Source organism: Leptopilina boulardi, unplaced genomic scaffold, assembly GCF_019393585.1.
Source record: "Leptopilina boulardi isolate dan_hultmark-lab unplaced genomic scaffold, ZJU_Lbou_2.1 LbouV2_371, whole genome shotgun sequence".
In the NCBI taxonomy this organism is placed as follows: Eukaryota; Metazoa; Arthropoda; class Insecta; order Hymenoptera; family Figitidae; genus Leptopilina; species Leptopilina boulardi.
Genome location: NW_026137942.1, coordinates 598424 through 614542, shown reverse-complemented (window position 1 = coordinate 614542; position 16119 = coordinate 598424). Strand labels below are relative to the sequence as shown.

Here is a 16119-nt window from a genome sequence, read left to right as displayed (position 1 = left end):
GGACTCTGGGATGTTAACATGCTTGCAGATTTTTGCTGGATGCTAAAAAGAGAAACACAAGATCAAGAGATGAAACGAAAAAGAAATCCATTAAATAGATCTTTTGAGGAAAAGAGAACCAGATACAGTTCAAAAAAATAAAACAATTAGAGTGATAAATTTTTCTCAAAAAAAAAACTTTTCCTCAAATAGCATTAACAACCAGCCCTTTTAAGAGCTACATGATGTACAAAATCCGATCGTGCAACCTCCTCGCGGTGTACATTGGGTAACGCAAATGCCGACGGTACATTATATAGTAAAATAGACGCGATAACATAAACATTGAAACTAAAGATATTACGCGCGTTTAATAGCACAAATTGTAGGTTTTTTTAGATTATGTCCGAATCCTGATATGATAAATTTAAACTGACTTCAAATTCGTAATCAGCGCCCCCAAAAACCCCCGAGTAGCAAGTTTCAAGCAAATCCAGCATTTTTCAAACAAATATCCGCCATATTGGATCCGCCATTTTGAATTTTTGAAAACTGACTTTAAATTCGTAATCAGCGACCCCAAAAACCCCCGAGTAGCGAGTTTCAAGCGAATCCGATAAATTTTCCAAAAAAGTGTCCGCCATTTTGGTTTTTTGAGGTTATTTCAAAAACCTGATGTGATGGGGTTGAATGGGCCTCGGATTCGAATTCAGCGACCCAAAAGACATAGAAAATATATAGTCAGACCCCCAGATCAGAACTTTTTTTTTTTTTGTGTGGCTGTGTAATGAAAAATTAAAATTCAAAATTTTAATTTTTTGAAAACACTATCTTGTAGAGAATAAAAAAACACAACTTCTTTCCTTAATACTTTTTTTGTAGAACTAATATTAATTAAATTAAAAAGTAAAAACATCAAAAATTTTTTTTTTCAAATTTAAATAAATTTTTAAACATTAATCGTTGTTTTGAAGTCAAATGTTAATGAATTAACTTGCAATTTTTTATACAAGTTCATTTGGGTCTGCTGAAACCGAAAAAATCATAAAACCTTTAAAAATTATTTATTGTTTAATTATTTTTTATTGTAAGCAATGACTTGTCAGTAATATATTTTTCTTACTTTCGATAAGGAAAAGAATGTGGTGAAGTTTTGAATTGATCAAACTTCCAGTGAGAAAGTTGTTCCTCGGTATTCAAGGAAGTTTTCTGGAAAATTTCAACAAAATTTATTAAAAAATAAAAAAGTTATGCAATTTTTAAAGCTTGACCAAAGAGTCATTTTCATTATTTCTAAAATTAAAAAATAATATTTATAAATAAAGGGTTTAAAAAAATATGTATAAGATAAAAATACTAAAAAATGTGTGCCATGAAAATTTGTACAAATTAAAAAATTTATGAAATAAAAACACATGTATAAACAGGGAAAAAAATAACGGACATATTAACCATACAAATCCCAGTAAAAAAAAGAATTGGGAGTAAGCGATATGAATTGGTGGTAACTTAAGCTGAATTCGGTTTGGCGAAAAAACCGAATTGGAACGTTACGGTGAATTATTTTTTTCTTACCGTGAATTCTTTTTTCTTAAACATTTGAATTGACGTTTGTTTATTCGAGTTTGCATTATAAATGAATAAAATAAATGCTTCGAAGTCTAAAAAAGCCGATTTGGAATAAGAAATATATAATTTAAAAAAAATAAATGAAAGCGAAGTGTGACAGATTCACCGACGATTTTATCAAGTGAGAAGTGTTCATATGATGAATTTACCATATAAGTAGTACTCACATGGTAAAATTGTCGGTTAATCTATCACATTTCAATTTTATTTGTTTTTAAAAAATTATATATTTCTTATTCCAAATCGGCTTTTTTAGACTTCGAAGCATTTATTTTATTCATTTATAATGCAAACTCGAATAAACAAACGTCAATTCAAATGTTTAAGAGAAAAGAATTCACGGTAAGAAAAAAATAATTCACTGTAACGTTCCAATTCGCTTTGTCGCCAAACCGCATTCAGCTTAAGTTACCACCAATTCTTTTCGCTTACTCCTAATTCTTTTTTTTACTGGGATTTGTATGGTTAATATGTCCGTTATTTTTTTCCCTGTTTATACATGTGTTTTTATTTCATAAATTTTTTAATTTGTACAAATTTTGCATGGCACACATTTTTTAGTATTTTTATCTTATACATATTTTTTTAAACCCTTTATTTATAAATATTATTTTTTAATTTTAGAAATAATGAAAATGACTCTTTGGTCAAGCTTGATATTAATAAAATAATGAAATGTCACAATTATTATTAAAATAGTTAATAAAAATAATGAAATAAACAATTTATTATTAAAAAAATAAAATAAAATCTAGTATCATTAGTTAGTTATAATAAAATCATTAATACACTTCACTGTTTATTTGTATTAAAATATAAATTTCTGTGATTTTATTTTAAAAATTTAGTTGAAATTAAAAGTTTTTAATTAGTGTAGAAAATGTAAATATTTTATTGTTATTATTATTAAAAAATGTGCGCCATGAAAAATTTGTACAAATAAAAAAATTTGTAAAATAAATACACATGTATACCCTTCTAGAAAAAATCGATTGAAAACGATTGAAAACAATAGGAAAGAAATTTCTATTGTCCCCAATCGTGTTTCTTAATCGTGTTCTTACAATTGAAGACGATTGACTTTCTTATTATATTCAATCGTTTTCAATCGTGTTCTATAGATTGTATTCCATGCATTATTGCTTGGTGGGAGTTTTTGAAAATTTTAAAAAATGCAACTAATTAAACAGTCTAGAAATATATAATTATTTCAAAGATTATTTTCCGAACTAAAAAATTAAAATATTTATCAATGTATTTGTCACCACAGAAGAAAATCATATATTTTATCAAAAATTAATTAAAAGTTATTTTTTAATTTATCTTTGAATGAAACTGCACAAGACGAAATGTTTCTCGTTTATAATTTATCGAAAAAATGTTTAAAAAATAATTTTTGACAGATACATCAAGTATTGTTTTAAATTGAATTACTGAAATTTTTTTTTAATTTCAGTCAATATTGAATTTTTTTAAATAATCGAATATTGGAAGATCTACAATAATTATAAGATTCATTAGAAATAATTAAATTTCTGGTGATTTTAAATTGAAAATTTTGAAAATATTTTAATGAATGAAAAACTTTATACAAATGTAAATTTTTAGAAAAAATTTATATTTCGAAGAGTTGCAATCAAAGTTTTTAATAAAAAATATTTTTTTTTAAATTTATGATAAAATTTGCAAAAAGTATTAGTTAAAATTTTTTATAAATAAAATAATTATAGAATTTAATAGAAGTAATTCAATTTTGGAAGTATTAGAATTGAAAGGTTTTGACTTATTATTTTTAAATAATTGAAATTTTGTAAAATTTAATTGAAAACAATTGAACTTTTTAAAGAATTTGATTACAATTTTTGAAAATATTTAATTGAAAAATTATGGTTTTTTGTTGTTGGAAGGAGTTTAGGTGAACTTCGAACAAAATTTATACTGAATAATTTTTTTGTTAAATTTTTTTGAAAAGCTGCTGGACACATAAAGTTTAGAAAAAACTAAAAATTTTGTTCTAAAAAAAAGATTAAAAACTGAAATTATTTTAAAATACAAGAAATAGAATTTTTTCTTATATTTATTCTTATATGTACCTAATTATTTATTTAATTAATTTCTGTTTATATGTATTTTTTTACGTACCCATTTATTTATTTTTATTTTTTTGAGGTTATGTATTAACAACTCAAAGATTGTCATATTTAATTTGTTCATGTATAGGATAAGTAAACATATTGACATTATCCATATCACTAGAAATTTTACTTTAGATTTTAAATATTTTACACATACGCACGAACAGAACAAACTATATATTACAAAAGACTTATAAGAAAAACATCTTTCCTGTTTGATTCAACACTTTTCTTATTCTTATAATTAACTATTTGCGTATGTGCGTATATCGTTCTCCCGATAGCACCCGATTAAAAACAATTGAAAAAGTTTAACTTATTTTACACGATTGAAAACAATTCGAATCAATTGAAAAAATATATACTCCAATTGAAAACAATTCAAAACGATTAAAAAATTTTTGTACTCAATCGTTCTGAATCGTGTTTAATTGATTTTTTCTAGAAGGGTAAACAAGAAAAAAACATGTGGAATTATTAACCATAATAATAGTAAAAATAATAATTTTTTGCGAAGGAATAATAGTTAATAACAATTTAATAAAAATATTAATAATAGAAAAAATAAATTAATAACACAAAGGTGACTACAAAGGTGCTATAACCTTTATATAACACCTTAGTCAAAACCTCGACTAAAAAAGTAATTTTTCAATATCTAGAGGTTAAAAAGCGGAGAAATCTTACTTTTTATAACAGCTGACCCCTCTATCCAAGTTTCATCATCAGTGCTACCAACCCAACTTTCTCTGAAGTCACTGAAAATATTACTAGCCATCGCGCTGAGTTGCGTCACGAGCATGCATCGTGTTGACACTTTCCGTTCATAACCATTCATAACCTCGTGTTCTCGCAAACATTTTGTTGTCGTGAAATTGACGTGCAGATTGTTATTGTTAAATTGTTAGATAGTTTCATTAATGTGCATTAATCGATTTGTTGAAAATTAAAGCAAAAGCTTTTCAGCCCCAGAAAGTGAAAGTTTTCACGACAGACGAGGTGAACAAATTTCTAACCCAAGCCCCAAATGATAAACATCTGGCAACAAAGGTATGTATATATACTGTAACGCGGCATTTTATTGCCTGCGTTCAAAATAAATAAACATGATTAATTTGACGTCAAAATAACGCCAGAGCGGGAATCACACTTTATTTCACTTTAATTCTATCACTTTTATTTTACCTTTATTTACAATAAAATCCATAATTTCGCTAATGGGCGAACCGTCAGATTATTGTTCACTGATCATAAAAAAAATTAAGAATAAAACTAACTCTTTTCTTTCTCTTACTTTACATAAAATGACACTCGGGGTTAAGTCCCCAATTTCACAACTATCGGGTCGATCATCGACTTAAACATCCTTGAAGGAAGACATCAAGGGAAGTATTTTCTGGCATATATAATTGGATGTGAGTCCCAATTATGCAACATTGACAGGAAAACGAAGATCCACTTCTAATAACAAAGACTGGGCGGAGTTAAATTTTCGAGAGAAAAATGCTAAAGGTTGCCACGCGTTATTTAAAAATTGCTCTAAAGTCGCTCCCATCCCCAGATCCGATGCGTCCGTAACGAGACGTATAGGTGCGCTAGAAGACGGATTAGCGAGCAGTGTGGCCTTAACTAAAGCTTCCTTCACCGCCTCGAAAGCATTATCGGCTGCCGGATTCCAATTAATCTCACGTTTATCGTTTTTACGCGTATCATGTAAAAACGCGTTGAGAGGTTGCTGGATCTGTGCGGCGTGTGAAATGTTACGGCGGTAGAAATGCACCAACCCCAAAAAACGTCGAAGCTCTTGGATCGTGCGCGGTTTTCCGTACTCGGATACGGCCCGAATCTTTTCTGGAGTAGGACCGAAACCGTTCTCATCGAGAATATGGCCTAAAAATTCAATTTTACTTTGACCGAATATACATTTTTTAATATTAATTTTAAGAGAAAATTCTTTAAGACGCTTGAAAACAGTGTCTAGATGCACCTCGTGTTCCTGCAGACTTCTAGAAGCAATGAGGATGTCATCTAAGTATACGAAAATAAAATCTAAATCGCCGAGAGCCCTGAACATATACCGCTGGAATGTTTGTCCCGCATTCCTCAAGCCAAATGGCATGAACAGGAACTCAAAAAGTCCAAACGGTGTTGTTACAGCGGTTTTCGGAACGTCATCGGCAAAAACGGGTATTTGGTGGTATGCCGCGTGCAAGTCTATTTTAGAAAAAACTTTTTTACCATTTAAATTAGTTGCAAAATCGTGCAGATAGGGTATCGGAAATTTGTCCGGAACAGTTCCAGTGTTAAGCAACCTATAATCTCCACAAACTCTCTACTGACCATCACTTTTTTGGACCATGTGGATGGGAGAAGCATAGGCTGCACTAGACGGTCGACACTTTCCTTCTGCCGTTAAAGCTTTAAAATTGTCTTTAGCAATTACAAGCTGGTCGGGAGGAAGCCGACGCGGTCTTTGGGACACTAAAGGTCCTTTTGTCACGATGTGATGATATACGCCATGCGTGGTATGCAACTCTTTTTGGTTTAGATTTAATGTTTCCGGATATTTACGTATTATATTATAAAAAGGACTAGACTTATCAATTCAGCTAATGTCTGTAACAGTAGCTTTTTTAAGAAAACAATGGGTGTTATTACCAGAGTTTACATCAATAAGTTTCCGATTTTTTAAATCAACTGTTAGGCCGAAAAATGTTAAGAAATCGGCTCTGATACTAGGGTATGGTACCGAGGCTGTACAAAAATCCCAAGGTAAATGTCGACTAATCCCAAAATCAACCGTTAATTTTCGACATCCGTATGTATTTATCTGCGAGTTATTTGCAGCATAAATAACATAATCGGATGGTTTAACTGCATTTTGAGGCTTTACCGGAATTATTGACAGATCCGAACCGGTGTCTATTAAAAAACTTAACCCTGTATTACGGTCTTGAATATATAATCGTTTTGAACACGGAAGGTCATTTATCATATTTACTTGACGCGGCCCTATTAGTTTCCTGAGGCTGTACCAGCTTGCCAAGCGCAAAGTGGGACACATTTTAGTGCTTTATCACCGAACTTGCCATGATAAAAACACAATTAAGAATTATTTTCGTTATTCCTTTGGACATTGTTATTTTGGTTAAATGATTTTCTAAAATTTGTATTATTGTTGAAATTGTTATTGTTATTGTTGTTGAATTTTCTATTTCCAGATTTACTTCTGTTTCTGTTTCTATAGGTATCAGGGCGCTGAGTTGGACGAAATCTACTAGGAGCAGAAATGGCGTCAACCTTCGCGGACAACGTCTCGATCATTTTCACCAATTCGTCGTGGGAATTTTCGGAAGAAACGGCCGCGACCTGAGAATTACCAGCCAACCCGGAGGCTTCGACGAAGCGATCTGCTAATTCGGCAAGTTTGTCAACTTCTTTAACCTCACTTAGGGCTAATGCTGAACGGCAACAGCTAGGCAGTTGATCTAAAAACACGGTTTTAATAATTTCCTCTCCGCATTTCTCTTGGCTGAATGTTTTAATTCGATTCAATATTAACGATTGCTTCCCCTCTCCCGACAACTCGCCCTTTAATAATTGTCGCAATTGTGATTCCGACGAAACCGCGTAACTTGATATCAATCTTTGCTTGATTTGCGCGTAAATATCATCCGGTTGGGTTTCTTGAGTAATGATATCGCTAATCGTCATTACCGTCTCGAAATCTAGAGCTGCCAGGACTGCGCCAGCTTTGTTTTTCTCGGTGGTAACGCCCGCGTAATCAAAAAGGAGCTCAATCTCGGCCAACCATACTCCAGGTTCCTTGTGGTAGAAACCGGGCAATTTTAACATTTGTCGAAAACCGTTGTTTTCGTCGCTACTAGCATTTGCCATTGTTGATTAATTCGATAAAACCGTGAAGCAAAGCACCAAAGAAAATTAATATAAAATATAAAACAAAGAAAAAAATAATGCTCAAAAGAGAAGAAAAAATAATATATAAAGCTGCTAAATTATTCTTGAAATTGCAATATAATTAAACAAAACCGTTCAATATTAAAGTGTTCGCAAACTAAAACTCTCGAAATACAACTGTCATTATTTTAAAATAAAACTTATTTAACGCGTAAGAGCATTGCACAAGCAAATTAAATAATATACTATTTCAAAAATAAATAAAATGACTATGTCAACAGTTTAAAAAATTAGAACAAATTATTTACGATATTGGACGCCGTTATAAAAAAAATAAAATAAAACATTCCTGACAACATGTGACACAAGGGAACATAAAACAATTTATTTTCTTTTTTTTGTTTAATAAAAAAAATAAAAAAAAGAAAAAGGAGAAAGAGACATAAATATAAAATAACAAATTGTTCTTTACCAAAAAAAATAATAAAAAAAAATTTTAAATTGAAGATAAATAAATAATTAAATATAAAATTTTATAAAATGAATGTAAAAAAATTAAATATGTAAAATGTCGCTTTCAAAAAAAAAGATTTTGTCACTCCTTCACACCGAGCTGACCGAGAACCACTGTCACTTTGCTTACATGCTCATATAGACCCGACAAAAGAAAACGCAAGTTGACCTTGACTGCTTCGTTGATGACGTCCTTGGAAATTATTTAATTGGTGATGAAGTCCCTTGGAAAATTACTTAATGGCTTCCTGGCAATTTTCGACCTTGACAGTACTGGACTTGAGCCTTAACTCTTTGCTCGCTCCAAAAAGATGTCCGTCGATGAGGCGGGAAGCATGAAAATAAATTTATTTAAATTTTAAAAGGCGGAAAATCGTTAATGCCACAGGTAATGGAAACAATACACACCTGTTGCATGGGCTCGGAGTGTACTGCCCATGCGCCATTTTCCAAATCAATAATTTAAATAATTTTAACTGCCAATTATTTCAGCTCACCAGGAAGACAAACATCTGACGTCAGGAATGGTTAAAATTCTTTAGTTATATGACGGACAAGGACATCCGTGACCTCGGAGAAGACTGGAAAAAAATTTTTTTTGTCCTTAAATTTGTTCTGGAAGTTCTACAGGGCGACCGATGTTGGCCGGAACCACGCTGTGAATAAGGTAAAAAATGAGCGAAAACTCGATTTTTTATACTTACATTTTTTATAAAAAAAAAAGTAAAAAAAAAAATATTTTTTTCAGAAGTGGAGTGAATTAAAGATGTATTCTTAGTGAAAATTGCACTCGAATAAATGATGAAGAACACGATGCCATCTCCACTGTAGAGCAATGGCGTGGCGTCACTTGCGAAAACGTGCTCCAAAATTTAATCACTTTATTTCGTCAAAGTTTTTACATTTTCACCAAAATTTTTTATACACATGTCCTTAGGATTTTTTTTACCAATATTCACTACCACTTTCATTGAAATTGTTTATGATGGCCACGATATTAATTGATATAATTTATATAAGTCCACACGTGCGACGATATCACGTCGGGGTCACCAATGTGGGATTTTTATTAATATAAATGTTACAAAAGTCCAGAAGGTATCCTCACAATTGTGGACAAATTTATAGTATTAAATAAACAATATTTAATTAATTAAACTTCGATTTATTCACTAATATTTAATAATCTTAACGCATAGTGCGTGTTTAACATTTCGTGGTCCCAGCGCAACTGAACAGTAAATCGCGGGCATTCAAACGCAGCGTATATTCCTTTGTCTCTCTACGTGGGAGGGAGAAGAAGCAATTGGCGCGAAGAACTCAAGCGTTCATTTTCTTACCACGCGCGCGAGAAACAAGTATTCAGTTGCAGGAATCGACTTTACCGTGCTGCGATCCCCACACATGTTATTGTGCAGCGCCCCTATCGGTCATTTATCGAACTTTCTTTCGACCGTCGATAACTAATGAAGTTACCATCTGACGTGCATCGATTACCAATGGTGGATCTTTTGTAACTCGGGCGAGACTCACCATGTAGACGAAGCGCGACGAACGGACGCGATGACGCGGACGAACAGCCACTTTTTTAATCATTCTCGTTTTGGCGTTCGCGACAAGGGCAGTAGTCTCTATCTAAAATTTTAGGTGCCAAGTGCAAATTAAATTCTCAATAAAATAACATGAGACGAGGACTATTAAGAGGACGTCGGCGTATCTCCGGTGAGTCTCTCGTCCATTAAAAGTGAACTTTCGGCTGATTTGATCGCCTAAAAGGTTAAATCATAAAAACTCTGTTCTACGAAAATTTGTGTGTTTTCACAGGTCCCTTCAGGACCTGTTTCAAATTATAACTAAATTTCTGTGTTTTCACAGGTCCCTTCTGGACCTGTTTCAAATTATAATTAAAGTGTGGTTTAAAATTGATTTTGGTGATTTTCCTTACCCACCCGCTCTCCTTGTTAACAGCTGGGCTAGCATATTAAATTCATTAAATAAATGGTTTGGTTATTTTCCACAAAATAACCTGGCGTCTCGGGCATTAAATTAAAGACGCGGTTGCACTTTCCCATGATTAGATTCTACACTTAAAAATTTTGGATTTTAAATTGTACACTTGTCAATGTGTCTCAAGGCGTAATAGGTTTAAATTCTATATTTTAAATTTAAAAACAGTAAAATTCTACACATTTTATTTACATATTTTTTGTAAAATTGTACACTACTTAATTCTACACATATTAAATTGCATGGAAAAATTGAAGTATAAATTATTGAACTCTACATCATCAAATTCATAAAATAAAATTCTACACTAAATTTAACTGAAAATTAATAAAAATAAACTCTACACAATTAAGTTAAACACATTTTTGTTAATTTTTTTTCTTATATTGTACACTATTCAATTGTACACTCACAAAATTGCATACAAAGAAATAAATTAATTGAAATAACATATTGAAAATTCTGAACCGTTAAATTGAGGACCATTAAATTATACACAAAATCTTATTTTAATTAAAAATTTTAATCTTTACACGATTAAAATTCATACATTTTTAAAATTACTTTTTTTATGAAATTGTACACTGTTTAGTTCAACATCGACTAAATTGTGTACAAAAATTTAATAAGGTATTAACCAATTCTATACAGCTAAACTGTACATAATTCAATTCTACACAGGGTAAAATATTTAGAAGAAATTAAATAAATAATAAATTGTCCAACTGTACCCTGTTAAACTGTATAGCGTGAAAATTTCCATATCAAAATAATTATCATCACTAACTTGTTTTAAATATTTCATTTGTTGTTAATTGTCACTATATTTACTTAATTATTGTTAAAATATTGAGTGGTTAAAAAATTAATTGGAGGTTTTTAAAGCTTTAATAAATTTTAATTAATTAAAACGAAAATTATATATTTTATTTTTAGTAATGTATTAAAATAAAAAAAATTATAATATGTGTCAGAAATTAAAAAAGTGGCAATAGGCGGTAGATATATGAAAGGACTATTTTAACAGGCATAGGTTATGACTGGTGTAAAATATTTTTTAATTTTTAAGATACCAACAAAGATAAAGATACAAAATTGTTAATATTTAAATGAAACGTGTTGGACCAAAATAATAACCTCTATAGAAAATTTTATTTTGCATCTATATACCAATTTTTTAATCTATTGAAAAAAAATGTGTACAAGTGTTATCAAACGATTCACAGAAATTGGTTTTGAGTAAAATTTGTGCAGTTTTACAAGGATATTTTAAGTGATACTTTTAGTGTAAGGAAAAGTGAAATATATATATTACAGGCTTCTATTAGGCACATCTTAAGGCGTGCTCATATTAAATTAAAGAAAAAATATTTTTCATTGAAAATTATTTCAAAATTGGATGCAGGTAATTATAAATATATAATGTATTAAAAAATTATACTACTATTAAAACAATTATTCCAAACATTTTTTATTATTGTAGAAGATATAAAGCGTGGCGGTGTCAAGCCAGTAGAAGAAAAGTTGATACATTTTAATTCTACAGTTGTAAAATATGTGATAAAACTTAATGTAGAAGCTGCTTTTATTGTGGAGGTTTTTTTTATTTTTCTTATTTTCCATCTTACTTTGAAATGATAAAAGTTTTCGGCTTAAGTTTTGAGGTATGATAGGGGAGTGTATACATAGATTTCTGCTCTTCTCGGTGCGAGGTATAATTTTAAGCAAGGGTATAAAAAATAAGAGTTGAAAAAGCCCTATTTTTGAATAAAAGTAACGGACAATGTCCCTTTTCTTACATGCCCTTAAATTTTCGGGTACTCAATACTTTCGAATACCCAAAAAATTCAGGAACCCGATTTCTTCGGGTAACCCGATATTTTCAGGTAGCCCGAAATTTTCGAGTACCCGAATGCATTCGGGTACCTGTAAATTTCGGGTGCCCGAATTTTGTGTAGCCCGAGCCCGACCCAACCCGAGTTTTCGGGCTTTTTGAACACCTCTAAAAAATAACTTAAGAATAGATAATTTATTTTTAATAAATAAAATATATTGAAATAAAATATATTAAAATATAAAATGAAATATAAAAAAAACAAACTAAGTTTTTAATTAAGTTTCGTTCTTTAATTATGTTAATTGTAAAATAGATTATCGTTTACTTTAATGTTATATTATTAAATATTATAATAATAAAAAATAATTAAAATTTAAAAAAGTTAGAAAGCTTCAATAAAAAAACCAACAAATTCCATGCTGTTTACTTTATTTTATAGAAAAGTTATAAAGTTCACACATATTAATTTAACTTTTGTAAGATTTATTAATGCCATTGGTCAATTTTAAAATAAGTAAATTTATGAATTTACTTATTACTTACTTACTTTTATAAAACTAAAAAATATATTTGTTAAGTGGTAAGTACAACAAAATGTGTAAATAAAAACGAAAAGCTCAAGAAGATTTTTCTATGAGTAATTAATTATTAAATTAAAGTCAGAATTTTAATATTTTAAATTATAAATAACATTATGAAAAAAGACATTATTGAAAATTGTAAAAAACAAAAAACATGTTTAGTGTAAATCGATCATGCTATTCTGTCCAACGAACGAGCTCAGTATAAAAGTCGATATATTCATTCCGTGGTTCAACTGAAAAAATTTAAATAATATTAATAAATATGAAATGTTCATTAACTCCATTTCTCAAGTTTTCTAGGTGAATACAATCATACAAATTTTACTTGTTCCCATACAGCACATAAAATTTCCTGAATTTGTCCTGAATATTTCATTGAAATATTCGAAATATTTTAATGAAAGGTCCATGAAATTTTGATGCAAGCAATGAAATGTCCGCTTATAAGAAATATTGCAGTTCCAATTGTACGAAAAATTTCAGCGAAATGTTCAGGAAATGTGAGGATGAAAAATTACTGACATATTATTTTTTAATATTTGCAAAATAAAAAAATGAAATATGTTACAAATTTTTAAATGAAATATTTTGAAAAGATTATTCATTAAAATTCTAGAAATATCGAAAGGAAATATTTCTAAATTGTTAAAAATATATATTTAGGCAATATCATCCGAATATATTTGTGAAAAATAAAAAAAATGAATTACAGAAATAAATTGCAAATATTAAAAAATAATATGTCAGTAATTTTTCATCCTCACATTTCCTGAACATTTCACTGAAATTTTTCGTACAATCGGAACCGCAATATTTCTTATAGGCGGACATTTCATTGCTTGCATCAAAATTTCATGGACCTTTCATTGAAATATTTCGAATCATTCAATGAAATATTCAGGACAAATTCAGGAAATTTTATGTGCTGTGTGGGTTACAAAATACGTAACGCTTTTTTGGAGTAATTTTTAGCCATCCTCACCGCTGCATAAATATAAAATAAAAGCAAAAACTTTACCTAAAACATATATTGAACCCTCCCCTCCTCCATTATAACTCAGCGTACTTTTTTTGCTAAGCCCTCCCCTTCCCCCTAATGCCATTACGTATTTTGTGAACGATCCTAAAATACGAATCATCAAATCGACTCAATTAAATTAAATTGTAATAATTATAATAATTATAATAAATTAAAAAGTATAGTTTGTACTTGGCAAAACCAATGCTGAGACTTAAAAATAAACAAAATACAGATGATTATTTAATTAAAAACATGAAAAATGAAAAAAACAACGGTAGCTCAAATACTCATAACTCCATTTTGCCTATTATGAAGTATTTTGCATTAGTATATTTTTAGTAAACAATTAATAAAAAAAAGTTTTATTAAAAATAAAAACCCATTATTTCAAAATATTTAATATTCGGATCGTTGGATACGGAATTTTATAAGCTTTGACATAATATTTTTAGGATTATGGTAATTTTTGTGTTTTTAAAATATTTTATTTTTTGTTAACTTTAATTAATTAATTTACTTGAAAACAAAAAAATTGATCAAGTGCGAGTTTCACTCGCTCAACAAGGGTTCCGTTCACGAATATACACTAGAGTCTCCGAAGAGAGGACAGGAATAGTCTTGGACCTCTCTACGGAATTCGTCCTTGACGCCGAAAATTGTAAACACTCCAGGGCCGTATATCGTATCACAGAGATGTGTTTTTTTAACAGAATACATTCTGTTACGTATGTAAAACACTACGCGAGAAAGGTACACTAAAAACAAACGCTCCTGAGTTCACGTTCCTCTTTCTGATCCCGCCCATCTCTTCCCCCCTCACTCCTTACCGCGCCGCGTCACTACTTAGTCCTCTCTTCAGAAGTCCTCTCTTGGGAGACTCCAGTGTATATTAAAATAAATACATGTAAGTTTACTAACTTACAACTAACTTTTCTTTAAAAATTTAAAAGGGGGAGGGATTTGCCTTTTACAAAAAAACGAGTTTTTTCAAAAATTCAATTTATAAATTAATTTCAATCGGGTCTGCTATATTTTTCGTTGAATCAACTCGGAAAAATACGTATGGTCCGGTCCAATGCGTGAACGGAACATAAAATCAACGACATTTTTATATTAAGTGTACTAAAAAGCAAATTTTTTAGCTGTGCAAAGAAAAAAAAATTTTATAATAATAATTTTGAGAAAAAGTAAAAAATATTTTTGATTTTTAAACGAATGGTTAAAAGTTGTTGAGAAAAAATATATATTACATATAAAATACACTATGAATAGAAAATTCCCGGATTTGAAAAAAAATTCCCGGGGTTTTCCTGGTATACCAATTTAATTTTATTACCCACACAGCACAACATCTTACACCAGGCCTACAGCAGGCTTACATGTAAGGTTTGTAAGGTAACATCGTAAGCCCATAGTAGACTTACAGTAAACCTAAAATGTCCGCCTTACAGTAAGCTTACATGGTAGGGTCGAGGTAAGCTTACATGGTAGGGTCGAGGTAAGCTTACACGGTGAGGTCGAGGTAAGCTTACACGGTGAGGTCGAGGTAAGCTTACACGGTAAGGTCGAGGTAAGCTTACATGGTAGGGTCGAGGTAAGCTTACATGGTAGGGTCGAGGTAAGCTTACATGGTAGGGTCGAGGTAAGCTTACACGGTAAGGTCGAGGTAAGCTTATGAGTAAAGGCTGTGGTAAGGTTATTATTAAGTTGTAAGGTTGAGGTAAGGTTGTGGTAAGCTTACAAGGTAAGGCAAGTTATATTCAAATAATAATATTAATAATAAATAAATATTCAATAAAAAAATTTTTCTTTTGCCTTATTCTATTTTGGGAACCTATCATTTCGCAGAAAGTTTTGAAAACAAATTTGGGAGGAGTAGGATTCGAACCCGGGACCGAAGTATATACCTAACAACCTAACCAACTGAGCTAAACGGGGAACTGACAATGAGAAAAGTAATCTTGCTTTTAAGGAGTTGATTATCTTCTTGGTTCCACTTTAAAAGTAAGATTACTTTTCTCATTGTCAGTTCCCCGTTTAGCTCAGTTGGTTAGGTTGTTAGGTATATACTTCGGTCCCGGGTTCGAATCCTACTCCTCCCAAATTTGTTTTCAAAACTTTCTGCGAAATGATAGGTTCCCAAAATAGAATAAGGCAAAAGAAAAATTTTTTTATTGAATATTTATTTATTATTAATATTATTATTTGAATATAACTTGCCTTACCTTGTAAGCTTACCACAACCTTACCTCAACCTTACAACTTAATAATAACCTTACCACAGCCTTTACTCATAAGCTTACCTCGACCTTACCGTGTAAGCTTACCTCGACCCTACCATGTAAGCTTACCTCGACCCTACCATGTAAGCTTACCTCGACCCTACCATGTAAGCTTACCTCGACCTTACCGTGTAAGCTTACCTCGACCTCACCGTGTAAGCTTACCTCGACCTCACCGTGTAAGCTTACCTCGACCCTACCATGTAAGCTTACC

At 30.6% G+C, this 16119-nt stretch overlaps 1 protein-coding gene across 1 annotated transcript; it reads right to left on the bottom strand.

Annotated features, from left to right (window-relative positions):
* Positions 1–5169: 5169 nt before the first annotated feature.
* Positions 5170–7640, bottom strand: LOC127287526 (uncharacterized). The gene is made up of 5 exons (XM_051314517.1): positions 6971–7640; positions 6402–6665; positions 6084–6278; positions 5706–5957; positions 5170–5633 (listed from the first exon to the last, which is right to left on the bottom strand). Exons 1-5 carry the CDS (start codon positions 7638–7640, stop codon positions 5170–5172), a joined length of 1845 nt encoding a protein of 614 aa, XP_051170474.1.
* Between the last annotated feature and the right edge of the window lie 8479 nt (positions 7641–16119).

What these genes read in the sequence shown, in the direction of transcription:
- LOC127287526 (XM_051314517.1), bottom strand. Translation starts at nt 7,640, where the DNA reads ATGGCAAATGCTAGTAGCGACGAAAACAACGGTTTTCGACAAATGTTA. An exon ending in ACTTATTGATGTAAACTCTG is followed by an intron (nt 6,279 to 6,401) that starts GTAATAACACCC and finishes TAAACCAAAAAG; the next exon opens with AGTTGCATACCACGCATGGC. An exon ending in TCTAGACACTGTTTTCAAGC is followed by an intron (nt 5,634 to 5,705) that starts GTCTTAAAGAAT and finishes TTGAATTTTTAG; the next exon opens with GCCATATTCTCGATGAGAAC.